Source organism: Garra rufa, chromosome 12, assembly GCF_049309525.1.
Source record: "Garra rufa chromosome 12, GarRuf1.0, whole genome shotgun sequence".
Classification (NCBI taxonomy): Eukaryota; Metazoa; Chordata; class Actinopteri; order Cypriniformes; family Cyprinidae; genus Garra; species Garra rufa.
In genome coordinates, this window is record NC_133372.1 from 20,855,676 (window position 1) to 20,872,265 (window position 16,590).

Consider the following 16,590-nt stretch of genomic DNA (forward strand, 5'->3'; position numbering starts at 1 on the left):
AATATTCCCTATAAACACAGAGTAAAGACACTATATGTTTCCATCCAAAAAATGCGAATTTAACTTATGCGCAAAACTGGAATATCACATAAAAATTGTGCGCATAAAGCAACACAGGCAATACCGGTATCACCGAGGGGAAAGGATGGAGGTAAGTTAGTTCGTAAGAGTTTCCCCACATTCCCACGCTTTTCTTCGTTTTTGAATAGCTTGTAAATGCCGGTGCATGAGCATTTTACTTTTACTTTCGAATTCGGCGTCAGTTGATTGAATGGACGACAACAAAACAGTACGAGTAACTCACTTAGTCTATATTAAACACAGAATTATTAATTTATTAACAAAAATAAAATAACTGTTAAATAACTTACACAAAGTGTATTTATATATATTAAAAAAACAGGCCTAAATCAGCAAACACAGTGGAATAAATAAGAATCGAATGTTCTTCCAATGAGCTTCCAAAATCACCTTTTAGATAAACGGCAACAGTCAACAGGCCTTTTTAAAATCCAAAATATACTCGACTCCAGCCGCAGATCTGTGATGCGACTGTTGAGCAGCCGTGTTCAGTTCAGTGTTTCTCTAACTGAACTAAATTATTTTTATTACTATAAAATAATCAAAACGCCGTGGTGGGCAAGTGACGAAACTGGTGAAGGAAACATTTCAGAATGACCAATACAACATTTCTGATGCTGTGCTACAAGATGGGTCTGCTGGTTAGTCGAGTTATCCTGTTCTATCAGTGCAGAGTCACATGATTTTTTTTAATACGCATGGAGGAATTTATTCGGTAAAAGTGTTTCCATCCTAGTTTATGCGCATTTATTCTTATATCGGATAAAAAGTTTATCCTACTCAGTTGTGCGCATACGTTTTTTGTGCGCATTTTTAGAATTTATGCGCATTTTCGCGTTTCCATCCAGAGATTTTGTATGCAATGTTCCAAAATGCGCATAAAAATATATGGATGGAAATGTGATGCAGTCGTGGCGTCGGCTTCCTTTTAAATATGTTTAATGATTGCGCCAGATGCACCCACGCCCATTCAAACAGTAAGTTCAAAATGGCTCGACAGAAAAAAAAAAGAAAAGAAAAAAAAAACCGTCCGATTTCATGAGAGGTTGCGGAGAATCATTCAGCGTTCATTTCTATTTCAGCAGCAAAAATAATTTCAAAGACCGCTAACCTAAAGCGCATTTCAAAGCAACTAGACGATTCATTGCTGAATAATTTGTTCTGTAATTTGTCTTGAACAAATCAGTTGAGTCAAAGTTTCATTATCCAATGCACAAACATCTGATAAATCAGTCGAACTGAATCGAACAATAATGAATCGTTGAACAACTTACTCATTAGACACTTGCAGTCACCTACTGGTGTTTTAATTTGGTTTAAAAGTATAATCCCCCATAATTTCTTGTGTAGGCTATATAAAAAAAATACTTAATCTTAGCAACACTCTCAAAACAATCCTAACATTATTTAATTCAGTTGTTCATATTTCATATTATGTAATAGAATTTATAGATCAAATGTAAGAATTTTAAATGAAACATGAATTAATGAAGTTAGGGGGGGGGATATAAATGTTAAAAAAATTCCCTTGAATGAAATATAAAAAATATGCAGATTTATGTCACAGCTGATAGTAAACCGATGAGAATATTGCTTCAGAATAAATTATATATGATGATATATATATATATATATATATATATATATATATATATATAGCCTGCCACCATAGAGCCCCCCCCCCACATAACAAATCCCAATTTAACCCCTGTCTATATCTGTGTACCATGCGTTCTGTACTAAACCACTGGTCTTGTTTAGTTCCACTGATCCAATGAATAATGACATTTCTATTGTGTTTAGGCTTTGTGTCTTTTTGTTGAGACATGCACACTGAGGCAAAGTGGTTGGATTTGCCACAGGGATGACATGTTGCGCCAAAGGCCGGACAATGCCGTGGAAGGTGAGATTTTCCACACTTTTTGCCGATGAATGATTCTGCTTTTTGCTGTTGAGGTGACTTTCTTTCAAATCTTTTGTTCTATTTTGCATCTTTTGTCTTCTTCTTAATGGCGTGAACAGTTTTACTCTGCTCCCCCATTGCTTGAATCTGTGTTTTTGCCTCTGCAGCTCTACAAATGTCCACTGTTTTTTCAAGGGTCAGGTTTGTTTCTCTTAAGAGCCTCTCCTTTAAACGCTGATCACTGATACTGAACACAATCTTGTTTCTTATCATGTCAGATTGTGTTGAGCCAAACTCACAGTCCTTACTCTTTTGTTTTAGTTCTTTGACATACTTATCGATGGTAATCGCATCAAGCATGGGGTAAGCCCAGAACTGGTGCCTTTCGAAAACAATGTTCTTTCTTGGTAAGCAGTACTTCTTCAGTGCATTTATTATATCTTGCATTGTTTCATTCTCCCCTTCTGGCTCAACAGACAGTGAGTTATATACTTCTAATGCCTCCTCTCCTAAAGGATGAAGTAGAATGGCAATCTTTACCTTTTCAGTTTTTGAGTCTGACCCTGTAGCAGTCATATAAATGTTGGACCGCTGTATCCATCTTCTCTTCATCTTTCGCCTGTATTCCCCAGCAGGACTAATGGAGGTGGTAATCTGAACTGATTCATGTTTATTTTCACTATGGCAGACTCACTTCAGTCAGGATGAGCTTACTTTCTTCATCAAGTGTCACTGCTGTCAACCGCAGGCTCGAGTTCGTAAAACGACTCTCTTCTGACACCATGTAGTGTTTCTTCTTGTGTAGCGTGTATTATAGACTGCGTACACGGAGAGGTATAACTCAGAAACACGTTTATTTAACAGAACACAAGCAGCTCCAACTGCTAACCATCTCATGCGTCTCAGTCTCACTCTTCTGACCCGGTAGAACCCAGCAGACAAACCAAGTGGAGTCAATATGCAATTACATCACAAGTGCACATAACACTGCACCACACACGTGACCACCACTTCCACCTTCCACTAGTCATACTTACAAAGAGCTGCGAAGATGGCATATGATGTGAGATACAGTTTTCTGTTGATCATTATCTGTTTCAGAATCACCTCATGGACACACTCATTGTTGCAAGGTATGAATATGTATATGCATTTTGCTTTCTATTTCAAGAATAAAATGTTCTTTTATTAATTATATTTCTGTGCTAGACCCTGTAGTAGAAAATGTTTCAGTCTGCATTCATTAAAGGGTTAGTTCACCCAAAGTCCCCATCATCCATTATTTACTCATCCTCCAGGCATTCTATGTATATGTGACATCCTTCTTTCAGGTGAATCAAATTGGAGTAAAAAATTGTTCTGGCTCCTCCAAGTTTTGAAATGGCAGTGAGTGGGTGTTTCTCTTCATCAGTCCAAAAGAAGTTCAATTAAGTGCATCCATCCATAATAAAAAGGGCCTCACATGGCTCCGGAGGTTGAATAAATGTCTCCTGTAGTGAATCGATGCATTTTTGTAAGAAAAATATCCATATTTAAAACTTAATAATCACTTTAATCTAGCTTATGCAAACTGTCATACATGGAAGCAGCTCTGGGCAGATGGTGGAAGGCATGGGCGTTGTGCATGAATGGATGTACTTTATTGCACTTGTTTTGGACTGTTGAAGCTTGGAGGAGTCAGAACAATTTTTTATATAACTCCGATTAAATTCGTCTGAAAGAAGGAAGTTATATACATTTACATTTACATTTATTCATTTAGCAGACGCTTTTATCCAAAGCGACTTACAATTGGGGATGCAACAAGTGATTCGTCCTAAGGAGGCAGGTCAACCTAGGAAGTGCTCAAAAATACCATATATCGGCATTGTTAGATAAGTACTGGATAGAAAGGGAAGATCAAGAAAAGAGAGAAGGCTTTTTTTTTTTTTTTTTTTTTTTTTATTGAGTCAAATAGTGTCGAAAGAGATGGGTTTTCAGTAGTCACTTGAAGGCAGTTAGGGAATGAGCATTCCGGATATGGGAGGGAAGGTCATTCCACCAGGCAGGACTATTGAACGAGAATGTTCTGGAAAGTGATTTCATGCCTCTCTGTGGTGGTACAACGAGGCGTCTTTCATTAGAGGATCTCAGAGATCTAGAGGGAGTGTAAATTCGTAGTAGTGAACGTAGGTAAGCAGGTGATGAGCCGGTGGCTGTCCTATATGCCAGCATCAGTGTCTTGAACTTAATGCGAGCCGCCACTGGTAGCCAGTGCAGGGATATGAAGAGAGGTGTGACATGGGCCTTTTTTGGTTCATTGAAGACCAGGCGTGCTGCTGCATTCTGAATCATTTGTAGAGGCCTGATTGTACATGCTGGAAGACCAGCTAGTAGAGCATTGCAGTAGTCCAGCCTGGAAATGACCAGGGCCTGGACGAGGAGTTATGCAGCGTGCTCTGTTAGGAAGGGCCTGATCTTTCTGATGTTGTGCAGTGCAAACCTGCAAGATCGAGCAGTTTTAGCTATGTGGTCTTTAAAAGTTAATTGGTCATCAAACATTACACCAAGATTTCTGGCTGAAATTGAAGGGGTAACTGTTGATGAACCTAACTGGATTGAGAAGTCATGTTGTAGAGTCGGCGTGGCAGGGAAAACAAGGAGCTCAGTCTTTGCTAGATTGAGCTGGAGATGGTGTTCCTTCATCCATGCAGAGATATCCGCCAGGCAGCCTGAGATTCGTGCAGCTACCGATGGATCATCTGGTTTGAATGAGAGATAGAGCTGTGTGTCATCAGCATAGCAATGGTAGGAGAAGCCATGTGCTTGTATGATGGGGCCTAGAGATGTAGTGTATATGGTGAAGAGGAGGGGTCCAAGAACTGATCCCTGAGGAACCCCAGTAACCAGTTGTTGAGTTTTGGATACCTCACCACCCCAGGCCACCCTGAAAGACCTACCAGTGAGGTAGGATTTGAACCAGTGAAGTGAAGTTCCTGTGATGCCCAGCGATGAGAGGGTGGACAAAAGGATCTGATGATTCACTGTGTCGAAAGCAGCAGATAGGTCCAGCAAAATGAGTACCGATGATTTGGAATCAGCTTTTGCAATCCGTAAGGCTTCAGTGACAGACAGTAGAGCAGTCTCAGTTGAATGGCCACTCCTGAAGCCTGACTGGTTGGTATCCAATAGATTGTTCTGCGCAAGAAATAAAGATAGCTGGTTGAAAACAGCTCGTTCCAGCGTTTTTGCTATGAATGGAAGGAGAGAGACAGGTCTGTAGTTGTCTACAAGTGAAGTGTTTAGAGTAGGTTTTTTGAGCAGCGGGGTTACCTGGGCCTGCTTAAATGTAGTAGGGAAGGTGCCTGTGAGAAGAGATGAGTTGATGATGTGTGTGAGCGCCGGTAGGATTGTGGGAGCGATTGCTTGGAGAAAGTGCGAGGGGATAGGATCTAAAGGACATGTCGTCGGATGGCTGGAGAGGAGAAGTTTGCTAACTTCAGCCTCAGAGTGGGGACTGAAGGAGAAGAGGGGAGTTCCAGATGCGGGTGTGATCAATTTTAGTTCCTGTATGTGTGGAGCTGAGAACTGATTGCTGATAGATGCAGTTTTGTCTGTGAAGAATGTGGCGAAGTCCTCAGCTGTTATAGTAGCGGTGGGAGGTGGTGGAGGGGGGCAAAGCAGTGAATTGAAAGTTTTGAAGAGGTTTCGTGTGTCTGGAGCATTGTTGATCTTATTGTGGAAGTATGAAGATTTGGCAGTGTGGACTTGGGTAGAGAATGATGACAGCAGAGACTGATACATACTCAAGTCAGACGAATCCTTAGATTTGTGCCATTTCCTCTCAGCTGCCCTAAGTTTGGAGCGCTGCTCACGAAGAACCTCGGATAACCAAGGGTTTGAGGGAGCAGCCCGTGCTGGCCTGGAGGAGAGAGGGCAAATATCATCTAGACAAGTCGTGAGAGTCGAGCACAGGGTGTCCGTTGCTGTATTAGTATCCAGGGATGAGAAGTGGGTTTGAGAGGGAAGAGAGGAGGATACTAAAGACGAAAGGCGGGAAGGTGAGAGAGAGCGTAGGTTTCGTCTAAAAGTAACAGGTAGAGGGGTTGGTGGTGCACAGGTAGCTTGATGTAGGTCGAATGTAATGAAGAAGTGGTCAGAGATGTGTAAGGGTTTGACTGCTATGTTATCTGTAGTACAGTTACGTGTATAAATGAGATCAAGTTGGTTTCCAGATTTATGAGTGTGTGTAGTGATAATGCGTTTGAGATCAAATGAAGCTAGGAGTGTATGGAAGTCAGCCGCATAGGGTTTGTCAGGGTGAATGTTAAAGTCTCCAAAGACTAGAAATGGGGTGCCATCCTCTGGAAATGAGGATAGTAGCACATCCAGCTCTTCTAGGAAAATGCCAAGTTGAGTAGGAGGACGATAAATTACCACAACATGGAGTTTGATGGGAGTTGTTATAGTCACTGAATGACATTCGAATGAGTTATAATTGCCAAGAAGAGAATGGGTTGAGTATTTCCAGTTGTTAGAAATGAGCAGTCCAGTACCGCCGCCCTTTCCAGTGTAACGAGGGGTGTGGGAGAAGGAAAAGTTATTAGACAGAGCGGCTGGGGTTGCTGAGTTTTCTGGACGAATCCAGGTCTCAGTCAAACCTAGGATGCTCAGGCCAGATTGCAAAGAAAAGGCAGAAATGAAGTCAGCTTTGTTGACAGCTGACTGACAGTTCCAGAGGCCAACAGTGAAAGAGAAAGTTTCAGTGGAAGAGGTGTGAATAGGATGCAGATTAGAAAGATTGCGTCGACGTGTGCGTTTGATGTTAGCGCGATGTGTAGAGTGCACCGGAATGAATTGGAAACACATGATAGAGGAGGGCAGAAGTAGGAGTGAGATGAAGGAAAAGAATACCGAAGTGCGTTGTCGGCTGCGTTGCTCGGCTAATTCGCGCAGGACAAGTCGCTGTCTTTACCCTTGTCGGTCTTCACACGAGGAGGCTGAACGCTTCCGCTGACGCTTCAGCGTCAGCTGCTATGATGCAGTTAAATACACCACCAAATGACTGTTCAGTGAAAACAGCTGGGTACTCCCCCTCTGCTGAGTCAGCCCAAATAGATCGTACGCAAATGGCTCAAATGGCTCAAATCGAAACTAAGATTGAACGCACTTAGCACATCTAAGCGCGCTCAGGAAAGGGAACCACGTGAGAACAAAAGCTTCCCTTGGCCGTGGCTCAGTAGTCTAATTTGATTAAGTGCAATCAAAACTATACTTTAACACCAAAAAACGCTAGCAATACAAAGCACCAGAACGAATAACTGCTTTCTGAGGGTAATTTAATGTAAATACAATTGAATTAATCCAGATAAATACAATATCTATGTAAACAAACTACAACAGTCCGTCTAGACCCGCGTAAAAATGTACTAACACCAACGAATTAATCCAAGTCTACATATACATATGGACATATATATATATAGGCAGAGATATAGATAACTAGAGAAGTATAAAATAGATATAAGCAAGAACGTCTTATCTAGCAGTAGCAAACGCAACAATTGCCTATTAACATACAGTATTTAAGTACTCACTTGCGCGCTGTCGTTCTGTCCGTGCCCGAGGACTGAAAAATCACTTAACCCTGAATACATACACCTAGGATGCTTGGAGGGTAAGTAAATAATGGGATAATTTTCATTTTTGAGTAAACTAACCCTTTAAGAAAAGATCAAGTGCATGTAAATGCAAAGCGTTAAAGAAATTGTTTTTGTGTGTTTTCTGCTTACTGATGTCTGTATGTGTTGCTACATGATAGCCTGAAAATTCATCTGTGTATTTAAGTATTTAAGGAAAAAAGTCTCAATAGCTGTTTTCTTTCAAACACAATTACAACTTTAATCGAAGCTGTTGGAAATGAGGTCATCATCCAGTGAGCTACTGATAAAACACCTCAAGATGGAGTGTACATGTACAGACAAGACGGAACAAGTGAAAATAAGCAGACAGTCTTCTACTTTTAAAAAGACAAAACTTTTACCCCTAAATCATCAATGTACAAAGACAGAGTCAGAGTAGATGGCGTATTTCCCAACCTTAATGTCACCTTCTTAAACATGAATGCCACAGACATTGGGCCATATGTAAATGTAACACATGTATTTAATATGTAAACCAGGGTTGTCCAACCCTGTTTCTGGAGATCTACCTACCTGCAGACTTTAGTTCCAGCCCTGCTCCAGCACAGCTGTCTGTAATTATCAAGTGCTACCTAAAAGATTATTTAGCTGGTTCAGGTGTGTTTGATCAGGGTTGGTGTTAATGGGAAACTTCTATTCAGATACAGAAATTTAAAAGTACAGTAATTTTCTGATTAATATTAAATGAAAAACAGCACAGAGGATATCTCTAATTATCTGGCCTTGATTTTCTATTCGGTTATAGAAAAAGTGGAAGGAGAAGAAGATAGCGCAAAAGAGAACACAAAAGATGTGACGATCTTACACATTTTGTGTGTTCTCATTTCACTACTGGGCATCATTTGTTTCGTCTTTGTGGTTCTGAAGGTAAATAAACATACACAAAAATCAGTGTTGATCAAAAGATCAAATCAAAAGCAAAAACTAAACTTATAAACAACATAATGCATTTATCTGAAACACATTACAGAGATATGCTGCCATGTGTAACATGCAATGTGACTTTTGACTTTTGTTACTCTTTGATGTTCTTTGTTTTATTTGTTGCTGAAAATATGTTGCTATCTAATTATTTTGCAGTTCCTAAACTCTTTAAAGTGTCTTAAAGTTAGTAGTTATTGCCCCAGGAAACATTTGAAATGGTTCTCAAAAGTCAAGGGGCCCTTAACTATAGATGTTAATCAACATCCCAACACTGTACATTTTTAATGTCTCCCTAATCAAACACACATAATTAAGGTGACAGACACTAAAAGATATATGGGTGCAAGACAACTTTAGGATACTTTTAATGGAGGTGTGTCTGATAGTGTTCTGAATGATAATGTAATTCTGGTACATTGTTTTTATGTCATGAATGTTTCCTCAGGTGTTGGTGTTATTCCAACAAACTATCAGAATGTTTATGAATAGATAAAATGGAGGAAATTTGGATGCCTGCCCATCCCAATGTACACACATTTATCAACGGTCACTATCAATCTATCAACTTCGAAAAATACCTGTGACTGAAAATGAGTTTAAGTTGTATGCTGTAAGTATACTGTATATTGCAAATAAATAAATAAAGGTCACCTTAACAAAGACATTTGGACACCACACTCTTGATCTTTAAATTAGTAGTTCTGCTTTGAGAGAGAAACTAGGTTCATCAACAGCATTTACAAATTATAATTTTGCTACAGCTTTTGATTGGAAATGGTAAACATATCTAATCAATTTGGGTAATACATTTTGATTTTAATTTTGCAACTTAAGGGTTAAAATATATTTTTAATTTGCATATCAAAACTAGTAGGAAATGGCAAATGTAAATTACAGTATATAATGAATTTTCATTTTCATTTTGCATTACATGTTGCACATGTATAGGAAAAAGTAAATTTAAAAACAGTAAGACAGCCATGCATTTTACAAATTGCATTGCAATTTCACATTTTATATTTCAAAATAAATTTTTTGCTACCCATATGCTTCCATACCCTTTATCACAACCTTGCTAAAATGTTGGGCCAGTGCGTGCACTCATCGGCGCCCCCTCCACCTGGTAGCACACTAGGCAACCGCCTAGCTTGTCTATGCCTAGATACAAGCCTGCAATTTCATCAAGCATAGCTTATGTGCCCCATTTGTAAAACAACTTGTATAATTGTATGTTAATGCATGTTATTCGTTCTTAGTGAATGCACTTCGCCACACATAGGTACTGGATGAAAAATGTTTAGGTATGAGCATAGTGCCTGCATAATTTGGACCATGTGTTACATAGTCTTTTACTGGGTAATCAAAGTAACTACATACACAGAATGCTTTCATTTTACATTAGATTAGATTAAACAGTTGATTTGTTTTACGAATGTTAATTTGCTGCATATGGGGCTGCATAGATGGATGTAGATGTGAGAAATGGATATGAGTGTCGGAGCTGGGCCTTGAAGCAGTCGAAGAAGGTTATCTGGTCTGATGATTTTCTCTTGTCTAATGATTGTTGCAGACCATGTAGACCCCTTTATGGCAATGGTATTCCCTAATAGCATTGGCCTCTTTCAGCAGAATAGTACACCCACACTACAGATTTGTTAGGGAAGGGTTTTACGAATATGACAATGCAACCCGATTGCATGGCAATTCGTAGATATTTTACGAGGTGACTAATTCGTATGAATTTGTATGACTGCACTTGTAGATTTTTTGCTAAAACATGGATTTTATGAATTCCGTAATTTGAATTAATTCGCACAAATTACCTATCCCTATTTTCCCCCAATAAACTTATCATCACTGAAGTCTAGACAAATCGTACGAAATTGTAAGAGTGACGTCGTACAAATTTTCCAGATAGGGGAAAGTGGGGTAAGTTGAGCCAGTGCTGAGTTTGACACCCTTGATATAAACCATGCAAATCATTTAGCGAAATATTAGCCTGAATTGGTAAGATAGCTAGTTAGCTATGCCAGTTATGGGGCAAAGTGAGCCAAATGCTGTAGGGTAAGTTAAGCCAACACTTCAACTTACCTCACCATAAGGCACTGAAGTTAAGTTAAATCTCTTATATCTTAAAGTATAAACTGGTATTTAAATGTGACATTATGCAACTGGTTTAGTTAATCATATATATACACACACACATATACACATATTATTTGTAGTTTATTTGATAAGGACAGTGTACAAGTGCACCAAATCCTTCTCAGAGAACCAGAAGATGCTTTTTATCACTTTATAATAAAATATATATTTCCACCTGTAGTCCCTAATGGTCTGGTTAACATTGCAGAAAAGTTAGCATGCCAAGAATTTTTTTTACTACAATGTTTATTAGTTACAGTGACATTTATTCCTTTATACTATACATACAGATTAATTCTTTCCACAGATGATGCAATTGCTTTCACATTTCACCAGGGCCTCTTACACATAAAAAAACAAGGACTCATTAGGTAGAATGCTCTTTGTTGACTTCAGCTCAGCATTTAACACAATCATCCCACATACACAAGTTAAAGAACTGTTAGCACTTTAGGCACATCAATGTGCAACTGGGTTTTTGACTTGACCTGAGTAGGGGAGAGCTGGGCACAACCTAACACTTTTTGAATTTCGCGGTTTATGTAAATCCACTTGGGGTTCAGAGTACAATATTTATCCACATTATTTTCACATTTGTCTAGTACAAATATATCGCTTTGTTTCATATTTACAGTGTATACATTTTTCGTTATTTACCTCAAAAGAAAGGAAGTGAAACGTGACAACATGCCCCGTAGGTGGGGTACATTGTAACATCTGAGGGGCACGTTGTAACACGACCATATGACAGCTTAAAATGTTATCTGATCGAATGAAATAAATATACACAACAAACTAAAATATTTTGTCAGTAAAATACATGTGTTAACTTTTTCAAATGTAGTAATGATGTTTTTAAAAAAAATAAAAATAATCGAATTTTGGAGTTTGACAATGGACACATCGCAACAATGCTTTGAACTGTCCTGATTGCAACACACAGCTGTACAGTAGTTCAAAACAATGTGGACAGATAGATGAAACACATTTAGACATTCAGAAGAACACTCCACTCCTCCACACACAGCTCTCATAGAACACGACACACATAAACGAGCCAAAATGCTTTACATTACTTGAAATAATAACTTCTGAACATTAAACATTGATTGTCAGCCTTTATTCACCTGTTTCTTGAGGTATCTTATCAAAATCCTTAGAAGTAAATCGTGTAAACTGCACCGCTAATGTCACAGAATAGCATAGTTTAATAACAGCGGGGAATATTGTAACACAGTGTTACAACGTTCCCCATCTGCGCGACTTGGAGTTTAAAACAGGTTAGTGTCTTCTGCTGGTTTGCGAAGCATTAATGAACTATCAAAACTGATAAATAACAAATTGGAGATTAAAATAATAGAAGATTTGTCTAATTTTAAATTAATACTAAAAACTGAAATGAAAAGTTTACTTCAGCCATAAATGTACTTTTACTATGGTAAAATAAATATTCAGCAATATCTTCAAAAGGCTTTTGAATTCTGGCGCTCTTTTTTCTCTGCATAGTGTTGCTATAGCAACTAGTAAACACCGTAAATTTGGTTATGCTAGCATGTGTGGAAATATTTAAACCACGCGTGTTACAATTAACCCCACATTAGGTTGTGCCCCGCTCACCCCTAACAGACCATAGGTCGTCAAAATGAAAACACGGATCTCTCAACCCACCACAGGGCTGTGTGCCATGCCAATTTTTTCTTCCTTGACAACATATGACTGCAATGAAAAACACCAAAGCAACAACAGTTTGCAGATGCCACCATAGTCACTGAGCTTTGAGTGTTACTCAAAATACCCTGGCAGTTCCTGTCAGTACCCTGTTTGAGGCCTTGTGGTTTGTAAATTTAAGTATGCATGGTTGTGTTCACACTTGTGTTTGCACGATCACAGTGATCCAGTCAATCAGTTTGGATCATCAGCCAATCAGGTGTCAATACAGAGGGAGACAACACAGGTAAATATCCACAACACAGAACTTTATTGAGAGGCTTTGGAAGAGGAGAAATTGATGATCACAGGTAAGAGGCAAATGTTCAGTAAATGTGTTTGTGACTGAGTGTATTAAAACTGTCCTTGATTTGCAGGTTGGTGAAGGATGCAGAGTGCTGAGCAGATGATGGAAAATGAAGGGATTGTCTAACAGGTAAGTGAATCAGGTAAACCCTAACTGGCTTTATGCTGGAGTTGATTAGTGCACACAGGTGCAGAGAATCAGAACTCTGGCGACTGTGAACGAGTGGGTGGGGCTGAAGGATCTGGCGTAGCTTGTGATTCTGTGACATCAGGACACCACACGTTTACATCTGTTCACATGTGGGTAATTGATCAGACTTCTGTTTTTCCTACAATATATAAATTAGGTCTGCAATAGAGAATAGGAATCTACATCACTGCGCACTGCATTCTTACCTGTTAGATCATGTTTGGGGACACGGTAAGTATAGCGTACAATGACAGCAGATACAAATCACCGGAGAAAAAAAAAGCTACAATGCATTGTTATTTAAAAGAGCTGCTTGCATTTGCACTTATTTACAGAGCTGGCCCCCTTCCTGATTTTTTTTTTTTTTTTTTTTTTTTTTTGCTTGTTTGTCACACTTTAATGTTTCAGATCATCAAACAAATTTAAATATTAATCAAAGATAACACAAGTAAACACAGCATGCAGTTTTTGAATTAAGTTTTTTATTATGAAGGGAAAACAAAATCCAAACCCACATGGCCCTGTGTGAAAAAGTGTTTGCCCCCTAAACTTAATAACTGGTTGGGCCACCCTTAGCAGCAACAACTGCAATCAAGCATTTGCGATAACTTGCAATGAGTCTGTTACAGCACTGTGCAGGAATTTTGGCCCACTCATCTTAACAGAATTGTTGTAATTCAGCCACATTGGAGGGTTTTTGAGCATGAACAGCCTTTTTAAGGTCATGCTACAGCATCTCAATAGGATTCAGGTAAGGACTTTGACTAGGCCACTCCAAAGTCTTCATTTTGTTTTTCTTAAGCCATTCAGAGATAGATTTGTTGGTATGTTTTGGATTATTGTCCTGCTGCAGAACCCAAGTTGGCTTCAGCTTGAGGTCACAAAACAGATGGCTGGACATTGACCTTCAGAATTTTTTGGTAGACAGCAGAATTCATGGTTCCATTTATCACAGCAAGTCTTCCAGGTCCAGAAGCAGCAAAACAGCCCCAGACCATCACACTACCACCACCATATTTTACTGTTGGTATGATGTTCTTTTTCTGAAATGCTGTGTTACTTTTACGCCAGATGTAATGGGACACACACTTTCCAAAAAGTTAATTTGTCTCATCAGTCCACAGAGTATTTTTCCAAAAGTCTTGGGGATCATCAAGATGTGTTCTGGCAAAACTCAGACGAGCCTTTATGTTCTTTTTGCCTGGCAGCGGTTTTCGTCTTGGAACTCTGCTGTGCAGGCCTTTTTTGCCCAGTCTCTTTCTTATGACCTTAAAAAGGCTGTTCATGCTCAAAAACCCTCCAATGTGGCTGAATTACAACAATTCTGTTAAGCTGAGTGTGCCAAAATTCCTGCACAGTGCTGTAACAGACTCACTGCAAGTTATCGCAAATGTTTGATTGCAGTTGTTGCTGCTATAAGGGTGGCCCAACCAGTTATTAAGTTTAGGGGGCAAACACTTTTTCACACATGGCCAGAGGTGTCAAGTAACGAAGTACAAATACTTCGTTACCTTACTTAAGTAGAAATTTTGAGTATCTATACTTTACTGGAGTAATTATTTTTCAGACGACTTTTTACTTCTACTCCTTACATTTTCACGCAATTATCTGTACTTTCTACTCCTTACATTTTAAAAATAGACTCGTTACTCCTATTTCTTTTCGGCTAGTTTTCATTCATGTCATCGTTCAAAAAAAAAAAACTATCCAGATAAATTGCGCCATCCACATAGAGTGAATTTGGTTGTGGTTGGATGAGAAGTATACCATTCCGACACCCTATTGGTTTGTACACGATCCATCACACCTGCACGTGACATGACACAAATCACGTCACACTCCTGGCCATCGGGGATTCGGGGAGAACCGGGACATTCCCGGTGGGCCGGTGGAGTAGTGGGCCGATCGCCGAAGAGAGGAAGACCTCCCGCACATTATGCGCTATTTTAAATGACATTCGAAACTGCAAATAGTCCAAAAGTGTGACGTGGCGGAATCAGTCACCCGCACAGCGCGATGCAAAGTGATAAATAGCGCAAGTTCAAGTTGCTTGACGCATTTAGATTTAACACAGAATCGTGTTTGGCAGTTGTGTGATATGAGAACATTAAAGGTTCTGTAGGTTCTGCTGGGCTGCTGAAAACAGCTGCATGAGGAGGTAAAGTGATAAACGTCCATACATAATTACTATCATTTTTTTATTAAAAATTTCATAGTTTATTATTATGAATTATTAAAAAAAACATAACCATTGTAATTTTATTCTTGTGACGACATCTTACTAATACTAGTCAGTTAATATCTGGATTTTAAGCAATAATTTCTTTCTTTTTAAATATTAAGTAATTAATTTTAATTGGAGTAAAATGTTAATTCAGTAAGAGCCTGATTAAAGATAAATATCAGTGCCTTATATAAATGAGGTGTTTACTATACATATTAAAGTTCTTAAAGGGACAGTTCACCCAAAAATAAAAATTTTCATTATTTACTCAACATCATGTAATTTCAATCCTGCATGAACTTCTTTCTTCTGTGGAACATAAAGGAAGATACTTTGAGAAATTCAAAAATTGTGTCTATAGAGCAGAAATCAAGGGTAAACAAATATGTTTGGTTACATTCTACAAAATATCTTTTGTGTTCTACAAAAGTAAGTAATTTTTACAGAATTTATTAGCAATAAAAGTCCTGCATTCTAGCTCAAAATCAATGCTTTACTGCATGCATTTTTATATGACAAAAATGCATTATTAATTTTATAAATTATTAATAAAAGTCGCATTTGAATTCAGTATCTAACATTATTTGATTCTGTCCTGTTTTATTCATTCATTTTACTTTAAATAAAGGCCCTGCACTCCAGCAAGGATATAGCCAGTGTTCGGGTCATTACTCAAAAAAGATGATTTCTTACAAGTTATTATTTCTCGACTACTTGCTTATTTATCAAACGGGTGCTTTCTCTTCATCCTCTGCAAATGAAGCTATAGTAGGTAGTTTGATAGAAAGACGTTTGAATAAATAATAGTTTGCGATTGACAACGCGATTGACAATGTTGCGATAACAATACTTATAGGCAGCAACTAATCATCATATCTTCCGCTCAATTAAACACGTTAATGCTCAGTAGTACACATTTATGGTTCTTTAATGTAGCCTATTTGCATTGTAATAAAATGCGTTTATTTTCAATGGGCAAATATGCAGCTAAAACAGGTAGCCTAGTGCATTCTAAATTTTTCAACATTAACATTTTAATATAACATAGTCACTATGGCCTTTAGAAATGTTTTTTGGGGAGGTGGGGTAGTGCACAATAGGCCCCTGTGGAGCGGCCTAAGCTTTGGTCCTTAATGGCATTTTTTTCTCTTACATTACTTTTACTTTTTTACTTTAAGTAGTTTTGAAACCAGTACTTTTATACTTTTACTTGAGTAAAAAGCTTGAGTTGATACTTCAACTTCTACAAAAGTCTTTTTAAATCTTAGTATCTATACTTCTACTTGAGTAATGAATGTGAATACTTTTGACACCACTGCACATGGCCGTGTGGGTTTGGATAATAAATCGATTCATAAAAAAACCCTTATTTTAAAACTGCATGTTGTGTTTACTTGTGTTATCTTTGATTAACATTTAAATTTGTTTG

At 38.4% G+C, this 16,590-nt stretch overlaps 1 protein-coding gene across 1 annotated transcript in view; it reads left to right on the forward strand.

Moving 5' to 3' along the window:
* Positions 1 to 2,981: 2,981 nt before the first annotated feature.
* Positions 2,982 to 16,590, forward strand: part of LOC141347311 (uncharacterized) — a 48,639-nt gene continuing 35,030 nt past the window's right edge. Inside the window, exon 1 of the mRNA XM_073852320.1 lies at positions 2,982 to 3,117. Within this exon, the coding sequence (XP_073708421.1) occupies positions 3,036 to 3,117 (82 nt within the window). The 5' untranslated portion in view covers positions 2,982 to 3,035. The remainder of the gene's footprint in view (positions 3,118 to 16,590) is intronic.